General features: G+C 42.6%; 1 protein-coding gene across 1 annotated transcript in view; it reads right to left on the bottom strand.

Moving 5' to 3' along the window:
- The window catches only part of LOC106808673 (neural cell adhesion molecule 1-like), a 37,654-nt gene extending 24,214 nt beyond the window's left edge, over positions 1 to 13,440 (bottom strand). The window contains exons 1-4 of the mRNA XM_014811496.1: positions 13,417 to 13,440; positions 12,481 to 12,637; positions 11,346 to 11,500; positions 10,440 to 10,599 (exon numbers count right to left, since the gene is read on the bottom strand). Coding sequence (XP_014666982.1) covers positions 10,440 to 10,599; positions 11,346 to 11,500; positions 12,481 to 12,637; positions 13,417 to 13,440 — 496 coding nt within the window. The remainder of the gene's footprint in view (positions 1 to 10,439; positions 10,600 to 11,345; positions 11,501 to 12,480; positions 12,638 to 13,416) is intronic.
- Between the last annotated feature and the right edge of the window lie 6,906 nt (positions 13,441 to 20,346).

Here is a 20,346-nt window from a genome sequence, read left to right as displayed (position 1 = left end):
AGCGATAATTGTGGAGAAACGAGAGAGAGAGAGAAGGCAGAGGAGAGGACGAGAGAGGAGAGGGAAGAGATTAAGGACGAAATGAAGGAAAGAGGGAGAGGGAGGCGAGAGGGATAAAGAAGAACAACTGGAGAGAGAAACGAGAAGGAAGAGATAAGGACTAAATGAAAGAAAGAGGTGAGAGGGAGGGAGAGGCATAAAGGAAACAAGAGACAAGGAGAGAGAGAAGAGACGAGAAGAGAGAGAGAGAGAGATGGAGAGCGTGTGCGCCAGGGGCACATTTTCTCCACCTCAGTGACACGATGGTTTGCTTGCAGTGACCTGACAGCTGAAGGATGCACCTGCAGGAACAGATGGCAGTCATCAACACCACGCTCTCGTCAAGTGGGTGATGGGTTGGTGAGCCATCACCTTGACATCAGGCGTGGCTAAGGGATGCAGTCAACCTTCAAGTTCACGGTAAACTAAGGCTGAGAGGGTCTATGCTCCCCCGGGTACTGCCGGAACGTTACCTTGGTACTTATCTAATATGCTGAACCGTATCCTCGGCCTACTCACTAACGGTTCATAGGGAGTCCGCCTCGCCTACTCCCTAAGCCGAACCCGAACCTAACCCTCAATCCTAACCCGTAACCATATCAAATAGTAGACCAGGCGTACGTTCCGCAGTACCTGGAGGATCATAACCTATGAGCTAAACTAGCTAGACAAGTAAAACAGTTAGACGGTAATCAAGACAGGCTAAACTTAATAATGAATACTGTCCCAGCTTTGCGCATTGGAGATCGAGTTATTGTTCAGGGGTCTTCGTGAAATTGATTGTGTTGAATTCAGGGATCGAGTCAAGATATTTCATGCAATCGCTCGATTTCAACTGTTCTATCACCGTTTCCATTTTTATTAGGGCGTAAAAAAAAATGCAGGAAATCCTTGAATTTTAGATTACGTTTTTCATAGTTTTGATTAGGTTGTGCTATTAGTCAATCCTGCTACGAATAAATATAAAATAAACAAAAAAAAAAGGAAGAGAAAAATTATATAAAAAAAAAAAAAATTATTGCTTGTTTAGCATTTATATTAATATATGAATTGATATTCCGACCTGAAATATGTGCGAGCCGATTATGAACGCAATATTGGCCTGGTGTTGCAAGCATAAAATGTCCTCCATTTGCCTTAAATTAATGCCACATGCTGACAGAATAAGCTGGCCTGAAAAGTGTAGGTTATTGAATTCCCCCAAGATACTAACCTGATATGCTAACTCCAGTTTTTGACACTATAGTGGCGCCCTCGTGTGCGACGTATCGAATCGTTGCCTGGTGCACGCGATCAGTAATTTCACACGAAGAGGCGATATTTTTTCCAAGCCGAAAAAAAGTGGTCTGCTATCGAATATAATAGGGCTTGTGCAAAATCGAAGTTTTTTCGCTCAGTTGATTTGAAGGGCACGTCAAACAATGAGACTCATTAGATGTGACGTGATATAGAGCTTCCTTGCAGCCATCCCGGTCACGACGAAGGGACGTGATGAGAAATGTGTCATGATGCTGCAGTGGAATAGGCTGCCAGCTAGGGTCAGACTGCATGGGCTTTCTTGATTACTCGCTTCACTTAATGATTTTAAATGATTATAAATTACTGGTAAGCTTGGTGCTGAGATGTACCAGTCTCCTACTGTGACAGTGACACTGCTAGCGATTAACAGCCTCTGTGACCAGAGAAAAAGATGCCCAAATAAGCGAGACATTTAATTAAAGATAACAATTATAATAAATTTGAATTAATAATTTTTAATTTGAGAAGCTTTTGTTTTGATTCCACAGCAGCATCTGGTCTGACCATACCACACATTCTTATAAACTCCTCCAAGTCACCTTGATCTCTGAATTCACATGTTTATGCCCCACCGCTGCCGCATTTACCTGATTGACGAGATCCAACTATATCACCTGTCTAACAGCAGCGTATGCACAGTCACTCGCACTGCCAGCCGGCCACCTGTCACTGTGCCTGACCTCACTCATTCGGTCACCGGGGTGTCCTGGGCGTAGTGCATGTGGGAGGTAAGGTGGGTAGTGCCCCCCCCCCAGCAGAAATGTATTACTACAATGGTCATGGCGGTTCACCTTCCACAGGGACACCAAATCAAACCGGGGAAGTGGTTTTGTCCCAACCCCCCAAGCAGAATGTGAGTTGGGGTCTTCGCTCTTGGTGTCGTTCCGCCTTTGTCATTGGTCAACGGTTCCTCGACTCTGCCAGATGATCACTACGAGATTGTACCCAAGGTCTGAAGACTCAATGCATGTTGACAGAGGCAGGATGCGCGGGACATTTTAGGGCATCGGTAGAAGAAGCGGTGCTCAGATGGAGAACCATCAACATGCGCTAGAGGTGTGTAGTGCTGTGCCAACGTAGAATAGATAAAATATAGAATTACGATTACAGCTATACGTATATATCAGCGTTTGTGTATTTTTTTAGACTCTTATGAATTTGTCAGTTTTAATTGCGCGCTTTTTCTGTTAAACTGCAGTACGATTCGGTCACTTAATTGTACAGCTCAGCATAATGCCTGCTTTATGATATAGGTATCTTAATACAGCTACGTGGGGCTGCTTCGGTTGATTTTTTTGGTGGAATCTGGGTAGAAGGAAATCTAGAGAGTCTAAATACGGAATGCTCACGCATTTACTTTTCAATGAAGTAAATGCGATAATTGCACTGATGTCGTGACATGCCCTTACATTGATATGTGAATGCTTACATGATACCTGCTGAATGTTACATGATATGTGAATGACTTCCCACTGATATGTGAATGATGACTGACTTATGTGACACTGACTACTACATAATATATTGATTTTTTTCACGCATGATATGGAGATGATTACATGATGTGTGATGATTACGGGTGGGGTCTATGTGATAATGTGAATATTACTATATGTTCGACATGATACATGATGTCGTGAATGATTACGCATGATGTGTTATTTATTTACATGATATGTGGACCTGATTTTATATTATTTTTATATATGTATACATGATAATACCATGATCACCTACATCGCCATGACATGGTAGTTGTGATGTGCATGGACGATTGATGTGTGGAATAATATGCCGATTTACACCCCAACTATGGGACGACATAAATCGTCATGTAACAGGTTGTTTCAACAACAGCCAAATATTAACTCTTACCTGATTTTAACTTTATTAAGTCTAAAACGTTCCTACTGCTGTAAAAATCTTTGTTCACCAGTCAGTTAGGAGAATTTCCGTGCTATTAAAAATGTGTTTTTGCCGTATGCTTACCAATGTAGCACAAGCCTGGTGTCTATAATATACAGCTGATACCCGTGTAACTCCCCCCTCCCTGTTTAGCCCTCCATCCCTGCTACAGCGCCTTCCATAACGCATTCTCCCTTAGCAGTATTTTATAATGGTTAGAGTTCCTACTCTTTTTGAGGTTGTAGGAATTTAAAACACAATTTCACAATTAAAAAAAATTTTTTGGATGTGTCATGTCGATTCTGTCTACTCTCTAGTTTTATTTCATTAAGTTCACGTGTATTCAGTGGTCCCGCTCTGATCATCCTATTGCAGTACCTATTACATATCGCTAATTCAACAGAGTTCAGATCCAAGGGTGCTGGCCTGGAAATGAGTTCTTTCCTGCATGCATGCTACTCTATTTGCCCCCTGCCCTCGCTGTGTACTAAGCAAGCTTACACAGCCTCAATGATTAATGAGCGTAGCCGGTGGTATTGGGTTAATAGCCACATACGTTGATTATCGCCCTTCCGTGTTGAACTAAAATAACCAACTCGCCTGTATTTTCAAAAATGTTAATTCGCAGTTTACTTTTTTTTGGCCCAGGCGTTTGGAGCCGATTCAGAACTGATTTAATATGTTTTTCAAGCCTTGAACACGACACTAATTTGTGCGGAAATGGATCGTCAACTCGACAGTGAGAACAATTTAAAGCTTCGTGATTCCAAATCGTACCTTATGGCATAATCGTACAAAGACGCGAGACCATTACCTCTCATCATCTCCCCCTCTCCCCTTCTGTAACCCCCCTGGGGACCAAATGTTTAAAAGGTACCACTGTGTATGGAATGCGAACAGCACGCCAACGTTAACCTACTCGAATCCATTATCGATTCTCTCGGTAGAATCACAGAACAAATATTGTTTTCTGTACTTCCGTGTACTTGTGTTGCCGGTAGCAATATCAGTGACTGTCCTCACAACATTTAAAACATTCATAGCTACATTTTTTGTTCGCCTATTTCAGCCGGCGTTACCTCCATCCGACCTGTCAGTCAGTTTTGGAGGTATGAGTAGAATGCCTTGGGTATATCGTTGTCTGTCCACTGTGAGGCTCAGGCAACCCTGCCACGTACAAGTGCGTACAAGCGTATGTCGCAGATATTGTAATACAGGCAACACAATGCCCACTAGAAGTAGTACAAGGTATGTCCAGTATTGTAACTACAGGCAACCACATGCCCACCTAGAAGTAGTAGTACAAGGTATGTTTCAGTATTGTATAACGTACAGGCAAACACATGCCACCTAGAAGTAGTACACGGATATGTCCAGTATTGTAACTTACAGGCAAACACATGCCCACCTAGAAGTATCTACAAGTATGTCCAGTATTTAACTACAGGCAAACACCTGCCCACTCAGAGGGTAGTACAAGATAGTCCAGTATTGCCTAAACTACAGGCAAACACAATGCGCCACCTAGACAGTAGTACAAGGTGGGTCGCAGGTATTGAACTACATGCAAACACCATGGCGCCACTAGAAGTAGCTACAAGGTATGTCGTATTGTAACTACAGGGCAAACACCACATGCCCACCTACAATGTACACAGGGATGCTCCGAGTTATGTAATACAGCGCAAACCTATATATGCCACCTACAAATGGTAGAAGGTTATTTTCCAGGTATTTCTACCAGCGCAAACACATGCCACCATCAAATGTACAAGGTATGCCCAAGTACGTGTAACGTACACAGGCAAAACATGCGCAGCTAGAAGTTAGCTACAAGGTATGCCAAAGTACTGTAAGCTTAGGGCCAAACCCATGCCGAACCTATCAAATGCGTACAAGGTATGCAAGTACTGTAAGTAACAGGCAAACACCATGCCCAGCTAGAAGTAGCTACAAGGTATGCCAAGTACTGTAGACTTAGGGCAACCCATGCCGACAGACAAGTGTACAAGGATGCCCAGTATTGCTGGCTATTACAGGCAAAACCCATGCCTTAACCTACAAAGTGGTACAATTAATGTATGTCCAGTACTAAGTAAGAGGAATAGTAGATCTATTTTCGTCGTACCTAGCTACCATAATCTGCTTGTAATTTAATTATCATGATTTATGGGGGCTTACAGCAGAATAAAACAATTTTACATAGAAGATGGCATCACTTTTATGGATTTCCAATAATATATGGCGTAATATTAGCCCTAATCAGCTAAAAATTTGGCAAACTGGTTTTGACGTAGACTTAATGCATAAACTACAGGTTTTGTTGAGCTCTGCAGTAGCAGAGGCCGACACATTTTATTGCAAAATCGCAAGCACACAGTTTAATGTGCGTGAATGAGAAAAAAGTCCAAGATTCTGAAATTAATTAATAACAAATTCCAACGTGTACTCAGTTCAGTATGTAGATGGAATTTCATGGATGAACTATTACATGAATGCCATGAGATAGATCGAGATTAATCAGTTGCCCGTTGAAAAAAACATCGACGGATTAAAAAGGCGATGTTTACCATTGCACATGTGTCCAGAGAATCAATCCTCTTTGTGTCTTACACGCGTCTAGGGAACTCAAGAGCTGACGATACCTTGAAGTATACAACTTCGACAAGGGCCACGATAGAAGATCATGGCCCTCGTGAGGAAACGAAGCGAGAATTATACGTCGCCACGACCAACCCAGCTGCAGACCTGGTCGTAGGATCAACGACTTGTTTGATGATAAGTTCTTAAGTCATCATCATCATCATCTTCGTTTATAGTTCATCTTTCTCCCGTGACTGGGGTTGGACTTGTAAGTTCTTAAGTATCTATATTAATATATCGCTGTATGGATTATGGGCGCCTGCGTCAAATTTCTCCCTTGTGAGACTTGAATCCCCAGCAGCCATGTCTGCTGCTATTTCTACTTGATTTGTTTTCCGCCCTTCTAATTCCTCCTGCCCTCATTAAGTTAAATACCCATGCATGCTGATAAATTTAATCCCAAAGTTGCCTAAAAAGTCTTGCTAAGCGAGCAGCTTGGCCTTCTATTATGCCTCAGCGGCTGCGGAGGGCAGGGCTGTGTTTGCGGTGTTGTCTGCCTAACTTATTGGCTGTTCTTGCTGCGTACGCTGGCAATACGCGTTGTAGTATCAGTACATTTCACCGAGGTTATATATTGCTCATTCAATATTGTAACAAGAGTTAGATAATACACAATGTGTTAATTATCTACTCCTTGATAGTAATCAGGTGTGCCCTGTGTTTGGCACTCCCGGCTTAACAACTCACAAGTGCAAGAAAAGTCATCAGCTCTGTTTTCATATACAACACTGGCGCCCCCTTGTTGCGGGTATTTTATCAAGACGACGAGACGGGAGCGTTTTCGCAGGAAATAATGTTTGCGAATTGCTGAGGAAAAATGCCGCAGGGCGAAAATGGGGACTGTAAGGAACGAGAATTCGCAGTTCTCAACGGAGAAAATTTGAGGATGTGAGGAAGATTAAAGTGCCGCAGGACGAAGAATGTGGGTTGTACAGGAAAGAATTTCGCATGAGAAAATTTATCTGGGATGTAAGGAATGATAAGTTTTGCAGGAGAAATGTGGGATGTAAGGAAAAGAATGTCGCAGGAGAAAGTGGGCATGTGAGGAAAAATGCCGCAGCGAAGGAAAAGGTGGCGGGAATGTGAAGTAAAAAAACTATCGTGATGAGAAAATGTCGAATGGCTATTTTTGCCCGTTTTTTTCAGTCACACCTCAAATCTTGAGTCGAGATGGATTCTGACCGTGACTATCAGCGCATCGGATGGGCAGGCTGATGTGCCCCGCGTTAGCAGGTGACCCACTCCACCGACATCACCTGGGAGAGGCGGAGGAGAGAGTGGGAGATGGCTTACAGACCTTGCCGATAAGCGATGCTGCAATCTCATTCACTCTCACGTCTTTAATGCAATGTATAACTCTATAATATATCTGTAATGTATTGCTATAAAGTAAATGCACGCCTATATATGTCATAAATATGATGTAAAAATGTATATGATACCATCTCACACATCTAAATAATAGTGTATTCAGAATGGCAGATGATATAGCATTAGAATAGGCCACTACAATGCAGCATATTGTCTAATGATGAATAAAATGATTAGATATACATCTACCTGCTGTATACGCCATATTTTTTCACGTACAGTTATTTTCGCGAATTCAGACTTTGACAGACGAATTCAGCGCGGTGAATTAGAAGTTTCCGGATATTATTCGGTATTAATTACTACGTTGTTAATGTCGTTATTTTCGCAGTCGGGGACGCGTGTCGGAATTCACGACAATGAACCATGCGGAATATACAGCTTATACAGGTATTATAATATTAGTGTTTGTTACAATCGTGACAAATGGTTCTATATACGTATATGGTATGACAGGGACACATATGCCAATCATACGAATGATTCATCACAACTGAGACACATCTCGGGAATTCCCTGATACGATTGCAAGCTCTCTAGTTTATAATATTATCGTAAGCAAGATCTCATTTAAGCAACGACCTAATTGGAAAACCTTTTTATGTTGTCAGCCTATAGTATCGCAGATTACCCGTTGTTCTAATGTGTAACGTGTGTGTGTGTCTGTTCATAGGCCGGCCTCAAGGATGACTTGAATAAGAGCGGGTCACAAATACTAGTCGCGCGTTTGATCCTACGTTGAACCCGGCCCAGATCGACACGCAGGCACCTACACGTGCGCGCTCCAACCTCGCTGGCTCCCTGCACCAGTCCTGCCAACCGTCAGCTATCAGCTGTGAGTATGCCTGCAGGGGGATCTTTAGAGGGGGGGCGGCGGGGGGGTGTCCGGGGGCTCCGGCACCCAATGGTTGCCACCCCTGTTAATTTCAAAGGGGCCCTAAGAAAAGAAATTACTGTCTCAGATTGCCCTTCTCAGAATGCCACCATAATTTTAAATAATTGTGTATTGGGGAGGGGTGCCCTCCCCCCTAAGTGGCGACATGGTTCGGCAGCTTTTAAAACACCAGAAAAATTACAGTATTCGGAAAAAGTGCCTTTATTTCTTCTGGACACCCCTTTCAAAAATCCTGGATCCGCCCCTGACCTGCACGCATGCGCCTCTGTTACATTGCTACCGTGAGCAGCTGCAGCATGTGTAACCTGCGGGTCAGCATCAGGATCTAGCCAAACCGTGTTAGAATTCTTCCCAAATTCTGAGTATGCCTGATGCATATCATATCGTGAAGCGTGTATCGTATACGGTTCATATTCTGAAGGCCGTTCGTCCGTACACTAATTATTATAGGTCGTTGAGAGGCCGCTATTATGATGACGTTCATATCATGAAGGCCGTATCATGATACGTCATTATATCGTAAGGCCTGAATATCCGATGATACTATCATATCCGGGTAAGGCTGTATCATTGATACATATCATAATCGATTAAAGAGCCGATATCCCCCCCATGATTACGATTCATATGTGAAGGCCCTTATCATGATACGAATCATAGGGTAAAGGCTTTATAATGCTCACGCCTATCATATCGTGGAAGGCCTGATTATCATTAGGTCGGCATGTGTTTGCCTGTAGTTACAATACTGGACATACCTTGTACCACTTGTAGGTCGGCATGGGTTTGCCTGTAGTTACAATACTGGACATACCTTGTACCACTTGTAGGTCGGCATGGGTTTGCCTGTAGCCTCACAGTGGAAGACAACGTCCAAGGCTTCTACTCCATTCACCTTGGGCTCTGGTATCCTGATGACAGTCGGTGGGATGGTAACCTGAAATAGCGACATGCACAAACGTCCAGCTATGAAATGTTTGCCACTGACATGTTGTGAGGACAGTCATTGATATTCTACCAGTAGGAGTATAACAAAACAGATATTTTGTGAACTCAAGAGTACGTACTGTAATGGATTTGAGTAGGTTAGCGTGGTGCTGTTCCATTCATATATACACCTCACTTTTAACATTTGGTCAAGGTTACAGAGGGGGAGAGGGGGAGAGATGGACGTAATGGTCTCGCGTCTTTGTACGATTGTGCGCCGGCCATAACATTAATCACAAGCTGAAATTGTTCTCACTGTAGAGTACGATAATTTCCGCACAAATTATTCGTTTCAAGCCTCTGGAAAACATATTTAACAATTCTGAATCGGCTCCAAACCCTGCAGTAACCGAATTACCATTTTTGAAAATACACGAGTTGGTTATATTTGACGTCAACACAGTGAAATCAATATGTGGGCATATATAACCAACACACGCGGCTAGCTCATTAATCATTGAGCTGGTGTAAGCTTGCTTAGTATACAGCTGAGCAGGTGCAAATGAGATTACATGCATACAGGAAAAACTCATTTCCACACTACACCCTTATCTGAACTCCTGTTAATTACCATATATGTATATACTGCATAGGAGCTAGACGGGAGCGGACCACTGAATAACACGTAACTTAATTAATATAATTAAGCTAGAGATAAGACACACCCTCATTTACAATATATAATCATCGTACATGACACACGCTCAATTACATTTTTTTTTAATTGTGAAATTGTGTTTTCCTACAAACCTCCACCTTCCAAACCGAGTAGCGCTCTACCCATGTAGGCTCTTCTCTACTGCTACAGGAGAATGCAGTTATGGGAGCGCCTGTAGCAGGGATGGAGGGGCTACACGGGGGAGGGGGGAGTTACACGGGTAGTCAGCTGTATATTATAATCACCAGGTTTGTGGCTACATAGTAAGCATGCCCAGCATTTACCTAACTGACATTTTAATACAGGAATCTCTCATAGCTGACTGGTGAACAAAGATTTTTTTTACAGCAGTAGGAACGTTTTACTTAATAAAATCAGGTAAAATATTGCTGTTGTTGAAACACCTGTCACATGATATTTATTCGTCACATATCGTGTATCAATTATTCACACATCATCGTCATGCACATCAATACCATGTCATGCGATGTATGTGATCATGTATATCATGTATTTAAAAATTGGTGCATTCTGAGAGCATCTGAGCAGTAATTTTTTAGGACACTTTGAAATTAAAGGGTGGGTACGGACCCCCCGGACACCGATCGACCCCCCTAGATCCGCCCCTGCAGGCATACTCACAGCTGATGCTGACGTTGGCAGGACTGTGCAGGGAGCCAGCGAGGTTGGAGGCGGCGCACGTGTAGGTGCCTGCGTGCTCGATCTGGGCCGGGTTCAACGTGAGGATCAACGCACGACTGTATTTTGTCGGACCCTCTTCATAAGTCACCTTGATGCCAGCCTAAACACACACACACACACGTACACATTAGAACCCCACGGGTAATCTGCATACATATAGTGACAACCATAAAAGGTTTTTCCATTAGGTCGTGCTTAAATGAGATCTTGCTTACGATAATATATAACTAGATAAGCTTGCAATCGGTATCGCAATTCCCAGATGTGTCTCAGTTGTGATGAATCATGTATGATTGCATAGTGTCACTGTCATACCAATGATACGATTATAGCACCATATTGTAACAACACTAATATTATAATACTGTATAAGCTGTATATTTCGCAGTGGTTTCATTGTCGTGAATTTCGCGAACGCGTCCCCGACGCGAAAATAACAATTAACACGTGAGTAATTAATACCGAATAATACCGAATACTTCCTAATTCACCGACCGCGAAATTGTCTGTCAAGTCTGAATTCGCGAAAATATATCTGTACGTGAAAAATATGGCGTATACACAGTAGATGTATAATCTACATTTTACATCATTATCACATAGCTGCATTGTAGTGATGCCATTCTAATGCTATACATCTGCATTCTGCATACACTATTATTATAGATGTTGTAGATGGTATCATATACATTTTACACCAGTATTATACATATAGCTGCATTATACTTTATAGCAATACCATTAGCAGATATATTATATAGTTATACATCGGCACTAGCAGATATATTACAATGTTATACATCTGCATTAACGACGTGAGAGTGAATGAGATTGCAGCATCCTTACTGCAAGGTCTGTGAAGCCATCTCCCCACTTCTCTCCCTCCGCCTTCTCCCAGGTGATGTCGGGGAGTGGGTCACCGCTAACGACGCACATCAGCCTGCCCTCCGATCGCTCGATTATCGTCACGTCAGAATCCATCTCGATCAGATTTGGTGTGACTGAAAAAAACGGGCAAAAATATGCCATTGACATTTTTTCTCCACGATATTTTTTTACTCACACCCCCCCACCTTTTCTCCTGCAGCATTTTTCCTCACATCCCACATTTTCTCCTGCGAAATTCTTTTCCTTACATCCCACATTTTCTCCTGCAAAATTCTTTTCCTTACATCCCAGATTAAATTTTCTCCTGCGAAATTCTTTTCCTTACATCCCACATTTTCTCCTGCGGCATTTTTCCTCACATCCCACATTTTCTCCTGCGAAATTCTCTTCCTTACATCCCACATTTTCTCCTGCGAAATTCTCTTCCTTACATCCCACATTTTTCCCCGCGGCATTTTTCCTCACATTCCACATTATTTCCTGCGAAACGCTCTCTCGTGCGTCTGATTAAAACACCCGCAACAGGCGCCAGTGTTGTAGAAACAGAGCTGATGAGTTTTTCTTGCACAGTTTGAGTGTTAACCGGGAGCCAAACACAGGGAATGATTACAATCAAGAGTAGATAATAACACATTGTGTTATAATCTACTCTTGTTACAATGTAATGAGCAATATAACCTGGTGTGATATGGTACTAGACACTACAACGCGTATTGCACGTACGCAGCAGACAGCAATAAGTTAGCAGACAACACCAGCAACACACCCCGCCTCCCAGCCGCTAGGATCAATAGCAGCAAGCTGCTCGCTTAGCAAAACCACTTTTTATGGCAACTATGGGATTAAATTATCAGCATGGGGTATTTAATTAATGAGCAGGAGGGAATTAGAAGGGCGCAAATCAAGTAGAAATACAGCAGACATGGCTGCTGGGGATATCAAGTCTTCACAAGGGAGAAATTTGACGCAGGCGCACACAATCAATACAGCCGATATATTAATATAATACTTAAGAACTTACAAGTCCAACCCCAGGCACGGGAAAAGATGGACTATAAACGAAGATGATGATGATGATGACTTAAGAACTTACTCATCACGACAAGGTCCGTTGATCCGACGACCAGGTCGGCAGCTGGGTTGGTCGCGTGGCACGTATATTCTCCTTCGTCTTCCTTCACGAGGCCCATGATCTTCAACGTGCCCTTGTCGAAGTTATACTTCAAGGTATCGGTCAGCTCTTGAGTTCCCTAGACGCGTGTAAACACAAAGAGATTACTACACATACATGTGCAATGGTAAACATCGCATTTTTAACTCGAGTTTTTTTCAACGGGTCACTGATTAAATCCGATCTATCTCCATGCATTCAATTATAAATACGTTCATCCATGAATTCCATTCTAAATACTGAACTGAGTACACGTTGGCAATTTTGTTTTAATTAATTCAGAATCTTGGAATTTTTTCTCATTTCACGCACATTAAACTGTGTGCTTGCGATTTTGCAATAACTGTGTCGCCTCTGCTACTGCTGAGCTCACAAAACCCGTAGGTTATCATTAAAGTTCTTACGTCAAAACCAATTTCCAATTTTAGCTAGATTATGCTAATATTAGCCAATATATTATTGAAATCCCATAAAAGTGATGCCATCTTGTATCGTAAATTGTTTATTCTGCGGTTAAGCACCCATAAACTCATGATAATTAAATTAGCAGCAGATAATGTAGCTAGTATTAAGAAAATAGATCTACCTATTCCTCTGTAGCTTCAGTACTGGACATACATTAATTGTACCACTTGTAGGTTAGCATGGGTTTTCCTGTATAGCCACAATACTGGGCATACCTTGTACCACTTGTAGGTGCATGGGCATGGGTTTGGCCTAAGCTACAGTACTTGGCATACCTTGTACCACTTCTAGGTGGGCATGTGTTTGCCTGTAGTTACAATACTGGACATACATTAATTGTACCACTTGTAGGTTAGCATGGGTTTTCCTGTATAGCCACAATACTGGGCATACCTTGTACCACTTGTAGGTGGGCATGTGTTTGCCTGTAGTTACAATACGGACAGACCTTCTACCATTTGTAGGTGGCATATATAGGTTTGCCTGTAGTTACAATACTGGACAACCTTGTACCATTTGTAGTGGGCATGTGTTTGCCTGTAGTTACAATACTGGACATACCTTGTAGCTACTTCTAGGTGGGCATGTGTTGCATGTAGTTACAATACTGGACATACCTTGTACTACTTCTAGTGGCATTGTGTTTGCCTGTAGTTTAACAATACGGCACATATCTTGTACTGACTTCTAGTGGGCATGTGTTTGCTCTGTAGTTACAATACTGGACATACCTTGTAGTACTTCTAGTGGGCATTGTTTGCCTGTAGTTACCAATACTGGACATACCTTGTACTACTTAGGGGGCATGTGTTTGCCTGTAGTTATATCAATACTGGACATACCTTGTACTACTCTAGGTGGGCATTGTGTTTGCCTGTAGTTACAATACTGGACATACCTTGTACTACTTCTAGGTGGGCGCATGTGTTTGCTGTAGTTTACAATACTGGACATACCTTAACCACTTGTAGGTGGGCATGGGTTTGCCTGTAGCCTCACAGTGAAGCACGAACGTCGCAAGGGCTTCTACCCATTCACCTTGGGCTCTGGTATCCTGATGACAGTCGGTGGGATGGTAACCTGAAATAGCGACACAAACATCTATATATATAGCTATGAAATGTTTGCGCACTGACATGTGTGTGAGGAACAGTCACTGATATATCTACCAGTAGGAGTAACAAACAGATATTTTGTGTTCTCAAGAGTACTGTAATGGATTCGAGTAGGTTAACGTGGTGCGCTGTTTTCCATTCATACCATGTACCTTTTAACATTTGGTCAAGGTTACAGAAGGGGAGAGGGGGAAGAGATGAAGGTAAGGTCTCGCGTCTTTGTACGATTATGCGGCACATAACATTAATCACAACTGTTAAATTGTTTCTCACTGTAGAGTACGATCATTACCGCACAAATTATTCGTTTCAAGCCTGCTGAAAAACATATTTAACATTCTGAAGCGCGTCAAACCCTGCAGTAACCGAATTACCATTTTGAAAAAACACGAGTTTGTATTTTAGTTCAACAACGGCGAAATCAATATGTGGGCATATATACCAACACACGCGGCTAGCCATTAATCATTGAGCTGGTGTAAGCTTGCTAGTTATCAGCTGAGCAGGTGGCAAATGAGATTCATGCATGGCAGGAAAAACTCATTTCCACACTACACCCTATCTGAACTCCTGTTAATTACCATATGTATATACTGCATAGGAGACAGGAGCGGACCACTGAATAACACGTAACTTAATTAATATAAGCTAGAGATTAAGACAGAATCGTACATGACACAGACGCTCAATTACATTTTTTTTAATTGGAAATTGTGTTTTAATTCCTACAAACCTCCACCTTCCAAATTAACCGAGTAGCTCTACCCATGTAAGCTTTTCCTACTGGCTACAGGAGAATGCAGTTAATGGGAGCGCCTGTAGCAGGGATGGAGGGGCTACACAGGGGAGGGGGGAGTTACACGGGTAGTCAGCTGTATATTATAATCACCAGGCTTGTGGCTACATGGTAAGCATACCAGCATTTAATTCCTAACTGACATTTTAATACAGGAATCTCTCCTAACTGACTGGTGACCAAAGATTTTTACACAGTAGGCAACGTTTTACTTAATAATTAAAATCAGGTAAAATATTGCTGTTGTTGAAACACCTGTAACATGACATTTATTCGTGCACATATCGTGTATCAATTATTCACACATCATCGTCATGCACATCAATACCGTGTCATGCCGATGTATGTGATGCATGTATATCTATGTATACATATATCATCACTTATACATTCCCATACATTATGCATCAATATCATGTAATCATTCACACAATCATTGTAATCATTCACACATCATGTAATCATTCACAATATCATGTAATCATTCACCATATCATGTAATCATTCACAATCATGTAATCATTCCATAATCATGTAATCATTCACATATAATGTAATCATCACATATCATGTCATCAAATTCCACATATCATGTATCATTCACATATCATCGTAATCTATCACATATCATGTAAGCATCACATATCATGTAATCATTCACACATCATGCAATTATCGCATTTACTCACTCATGAAAGTAAAGCGGTGAGCCAATTCAGTATTTAGAACTCTCTAGTATTTCCTTCTACGCGATCCCACCACGTCCAACGAAGCACCACGTGTAGCTGTATTAAGATACCTATATCATAAAGCAGGCATTATGCTGAGCTTACAATTAATTGACAACGTTACTGCAGTTTAACAGAAAAAGCGCCGCCGCAATTAAAACGACAAATTCAATAAGAGTACTAAAAAAATACACCAACGCTATATTATACTGTAACTGTATATTGTATTCTATATTGTATCTTTCTACGTTGGCAACTCAGCACTCACCTCTAGCGCAATGTTGATGTTTCTCCATCTGAGCCCCGCTCTTCTACCATGCCTGCAACAGGTATGTCCCCGCATTCCTCCTCTGTCACATGCTTGATCTTCAGACCCTGGTAAATCTCGTAGTGATCATCTGCAGAGTCGAGGAACCGTTGAACCATGACAACGGAACGACACCTAAAGAGCGAAGCTAACCCATTCTGCTTGGGGGGGGGCAAAACACCTTCCCCGGTTGATTTGTTCGTTCTGGAGGGTGACCGCGCTTGACCATGTAACGTATCTAACATTTCTCTGGGGGGGGGGGAACTACCCACTCTTGCCTCCCACATGCTAGCTACGGCCCAGGACACCCCGGTGACCGATAGGAGTGCATGGGTCACGCACAAGTGACAGGTGGGCTGGCAGTGCGAGTGATCTGTGACATACGCTGCTGTTAGACAGGTGATATAGGTTTGGATCTCGTCAATCAGGTAAATGAGGCACGGTGGGGATAAACAATGTGATATTCAGGAGATCGGTGGACTGTGAGGAGTTTTATAATGAATGTGTGGTAGGTCAGACAGATGCTGCTGGAATTCAACACAAAAGCTTTCTTCATTTAAAAATAAATCAAAATTTTTATACATTATTAATTCAATTTATTAATAATTTATCTTTAATTAAATGTCGCCTAATTGCATCTTTTCTCTGGCACAGAGCTGTATCGCTAGCAGTGTCAAACTGTAACAGTAGGAGACTGGTACATCCATGCACCAGAGCTACCAGTAATTTATACTCATTTTAAACATTAAGTGAAGCGAGTAATCAAAAAAGCCCATGCATGGCCTGGACCCTAGCTGCAGCCTATTCACTGCGCAGCATCATGACACATTCTCATCAACCTCCATCGTCGTGACGGATGGCTGCCAAATGGAACTCTATATCACGTCCACATCTAATGAGTCTCATTGTTTGACGTGCCTTCAAAATCAACGCGGACCTTCGTTGCACAATTGCCCTATTTATTCGAAGCAGACCACTTTTTTCGCTTGGAAAAATATCGACTCCTCGTGTGAAATTACTGTCGCGTGCACGGCAACGATCGATACGTCGCACACTAGGGGGCGCCACTATAGTGTCAAAAACTGGAGTTAGATATCAGGTTCAGTATCTTGGGGAATAACCTACACTTTTCCCAGGCCAGCTTATTCTGTCAGCATGTTGGCATTAATTTAAGCAAATTGGAGACATTTTATGCTTGCAACACCCAGCCAATATTGCGTTTCATAATCGCTGCAAAATTTCAGTCGGATATCAAATTCAATATGTAATATAAATGCTAAACAAGCATTTATCGTACAGGATTGGACAATACAAACCTAATCAAACTATGAAAAAACGTATCTAACCTTCACATTTCCTGCATTTTTTTTACGCCATACACTAATCAAATGGAAAACGGTGATAGAACAGTTGAAATCGCTGCAGATTGCATGAAATATTTGACTCGATCCTGAATTCAACACAATTCAATCACGACCCCTGAGCAATTAACTCGACTCCAATCGCAAAGCTGGGACTAGTATTCATTATTAAGTTTACCTGTCTTGAGTTTACTTGTCTACCTGTTTACTTGTCTAGTCTTAGTTTAGCTCATAGGGTCTATGTCCTCCAGGGTACTGCCGGAACGTACCCTGGTCACTATTTGATATGGTTAGGGTTAGGATTAGGGTTAGGGTTCGGGTTCGCTTAGGGAGTAGGCGTAGGCGACTCCTAGACTCGTTAGTGAGTAGGCGAAGGTACGGTTCAGCATATGTAGATAGTACTCAGGGTAACGTTCCGGCAGTACCCGGGGGACATAGACCCTCTCAGCCTTAGTTTACCTGACTTGAGGTTGACTGCATCCTTACGCCACCTGATGTCAGGTGATGGCTCACCAACCATCACACACTTGACGAGAGCGGTGGTGTTGATGACTGCCATCTGTTCCTCCGGTGCATCCTTCACTGTCAGGTCCACTGCAAGGCAAACATCGTGTCACTGAGGTGGAGAAAATGTGCCCTCGCGCAGCAGCCGCCTCTCTCTCTCTCTTCTCTCTCTCTCTCTCTCTCTCTCTTGCTCTGGTTTCTTTATCCCCTCTCCCCTCCCTCTCCCTCTTTCCTTTCATTTCGTCTTTCTCTTCCTTCTCGTTCTCTCTCTCACTTGGTTTCTCTTTATCCCTCTCGCCTCCCTCTCCCTCTTTCCTTTCATTTCGTCCTTTCTCTTCCCTTCTCTCTCTCTCTCTCTCTCTCTCCTTCTCTCTCTCTCTCTCTTTCTCCCACAATCGCTCGCTCTCTCTCTGTTTCTGTCACTGTCTCTATCTCTGTCACTGTCTCTCTCTCCATCTCTTTCTCTTCCCTTACATGCCCCACATCACGCCTTACATGCTAGTACGCTACCTGTCTCTCCCCTTTTCCTTATCGCGTCTTACACGCTCCCCTTTCCAACATCACACCTAGCGTTCCCTTATACGTGCATGAACACGCGACGAATGAACAATCTATCAGCATTCGACCTCGATAAAGCCTGGCGCACATTGCCAAACATTTTCCCGAACAAATGTTTTTGTCTGGCAATGTGGCGGTGTGAACAATTGCTGCGCGCACATTGCCGAACAATTTGCAGCGAACAACCTCGTGGCGCCGTCTAGTAGCTGTGTTGCAAAGAGTCACGTGATCGGCGTGTGGCCAATCGTCGTGATAGGCATTACAAATGTTCTAGAATTGTTCGACATTCCGCACATTGACGAACATTCGATAACAATGTTCGAGATATTCAAACATTTTCCGATCTTCAGAACATTGTTCGGAACAAATCTTCGGCGACTTTTTTCACCGCACATTGCCGAACATTTCATGGAACATTTGCTACATAATGTTTTTGAGCAAAATGTTCGGCAATGTGCGCCGGGCTTTAGAGATGCAGTGTTGCTTACGATACAGGTTGAGGTTGAAGCTGGCTTCTACTTGCTCATCTCCGACCTTGCCGGTGCAGCGGAACGTCCCGGCATCACCTCGCTTCATCGATGTGATGAAGAGGAAGAGCGCGTTGGCAGCTTCGTCCCACTCCTGGTAGACTCTGCACACGCACCCGCACAGTTAGTGTCGCGAATTAAGTTGTGCCGAGTTGATTGCAAGTTGCGAGTGAAGTTGTACTCCCTGCCCTCACCTACTCATCGCAACGGCAAGCACATGCCATCCTCCGAGAATTCCGCTACTGTTTCTACGTCCCTTACCGATTCGTTGGTCAGACCGAGTTGGAAGTTGGGTGCAAGTACGCGTTTGTTCTATAGAGAGCTAAACATCGAAACTACACCAATGTGCAGGTTGCTCGTAGTTCTATTTACTAAATACGTATGATGCTTGGTGATGTTTGTGTACTATATCAACTCCACTAACTGAATCAGTAGCTAGGGTACAGTGCAGAAATTAGAATTCCAGCAAACATGGGCGAGCTATAAAATTTTGCAATTTCAGACAACTATATGCAGGCGTCAGGCAAATAAACTCAGGTTCAGTCAAAATAATCGAAATAAATACACGAATATGAAATCGAAAATAAAATATAACAAATTACAAATTATGTGCACATTAAGAAAATCATAACGGGTTACCTGGGTCGATTACAGTCAGCAGAATCATCAGAAGAATTTTCACCACACCTACTGCAAACCAAACAGTAAAAATACCATGCAGAATACAAAAAAATAATTACACAGTACCAAGAAACCAAATCTGTAGACTGTACCGCTAAGGATAAAACAATAACCCGAGATACAGAAACATGCAGTTCTACACAGAGCTCTGTGCGATTGTATGAACGTGTAAGATGATCATATCAGAAATGTATCAATGCATTCCGGGAGCGTGGGGCTGAGAGGGTCTATGTCCCCCAGGGTACTGCCGGAACGTACCCTAGCTAAGTCTAGGGAGTCGCCTACGCCTACTCCCTAACCCTAACCATATCAGATAGTTATACCAGGGTACGTTCCGGCATACCGGACCGTACCCAAGGTACGTTCCGGCAGTATCCTGGGGGACATATAAACCCTATGAGCAGAGGTGGGCAGTGTGCGCTAGTGCTTTTACCAAGTTGAAGTGGTGAACTCATTAGAACTAGCTAGCGCTATGCAAAAAAATATACAATAAATCTAAAGCAACAAATTAAGTAGGAGAGCAAGAAAATGCTTTTGCCCTTGCCCTGATTCTTTTGTTCTAATCACAACATTCACCTGAAGTTTCATGACGGCAGAATCATTCTTTATCATTATCATATAAGTACAATATTTTTCTAATGTCAAACACTGATACTTGGCATTTTTTATATAATGCGCAGGTAGCGCCTACGAATTTTCCTACACTCTGAATTTGTGTTGCAAGTTCAGTATAATAAAAAAACAGA

This window comes from Priapulus caudatus, unplaced genomic scaffold, assembly GCF_000485595.1.
Source record: "Priapulus caudatus unplaced genomic scaffold, Priapulus_caudatus-5.0.1 Scaffold295, whole genome shotgun sequence".
Lineage (NCBI taxonomy): Eukaryota > Metazoa > Priapulida > Priapulimorpha > Priapulimorphida > Priapulidae > Priapulus > Priapulus caudatus.
The sequence above is the reverse complement of the archived record's forward strand: the minus strand, read 5'-3'. Positions and strand labels throughout refer to the sequence as shown.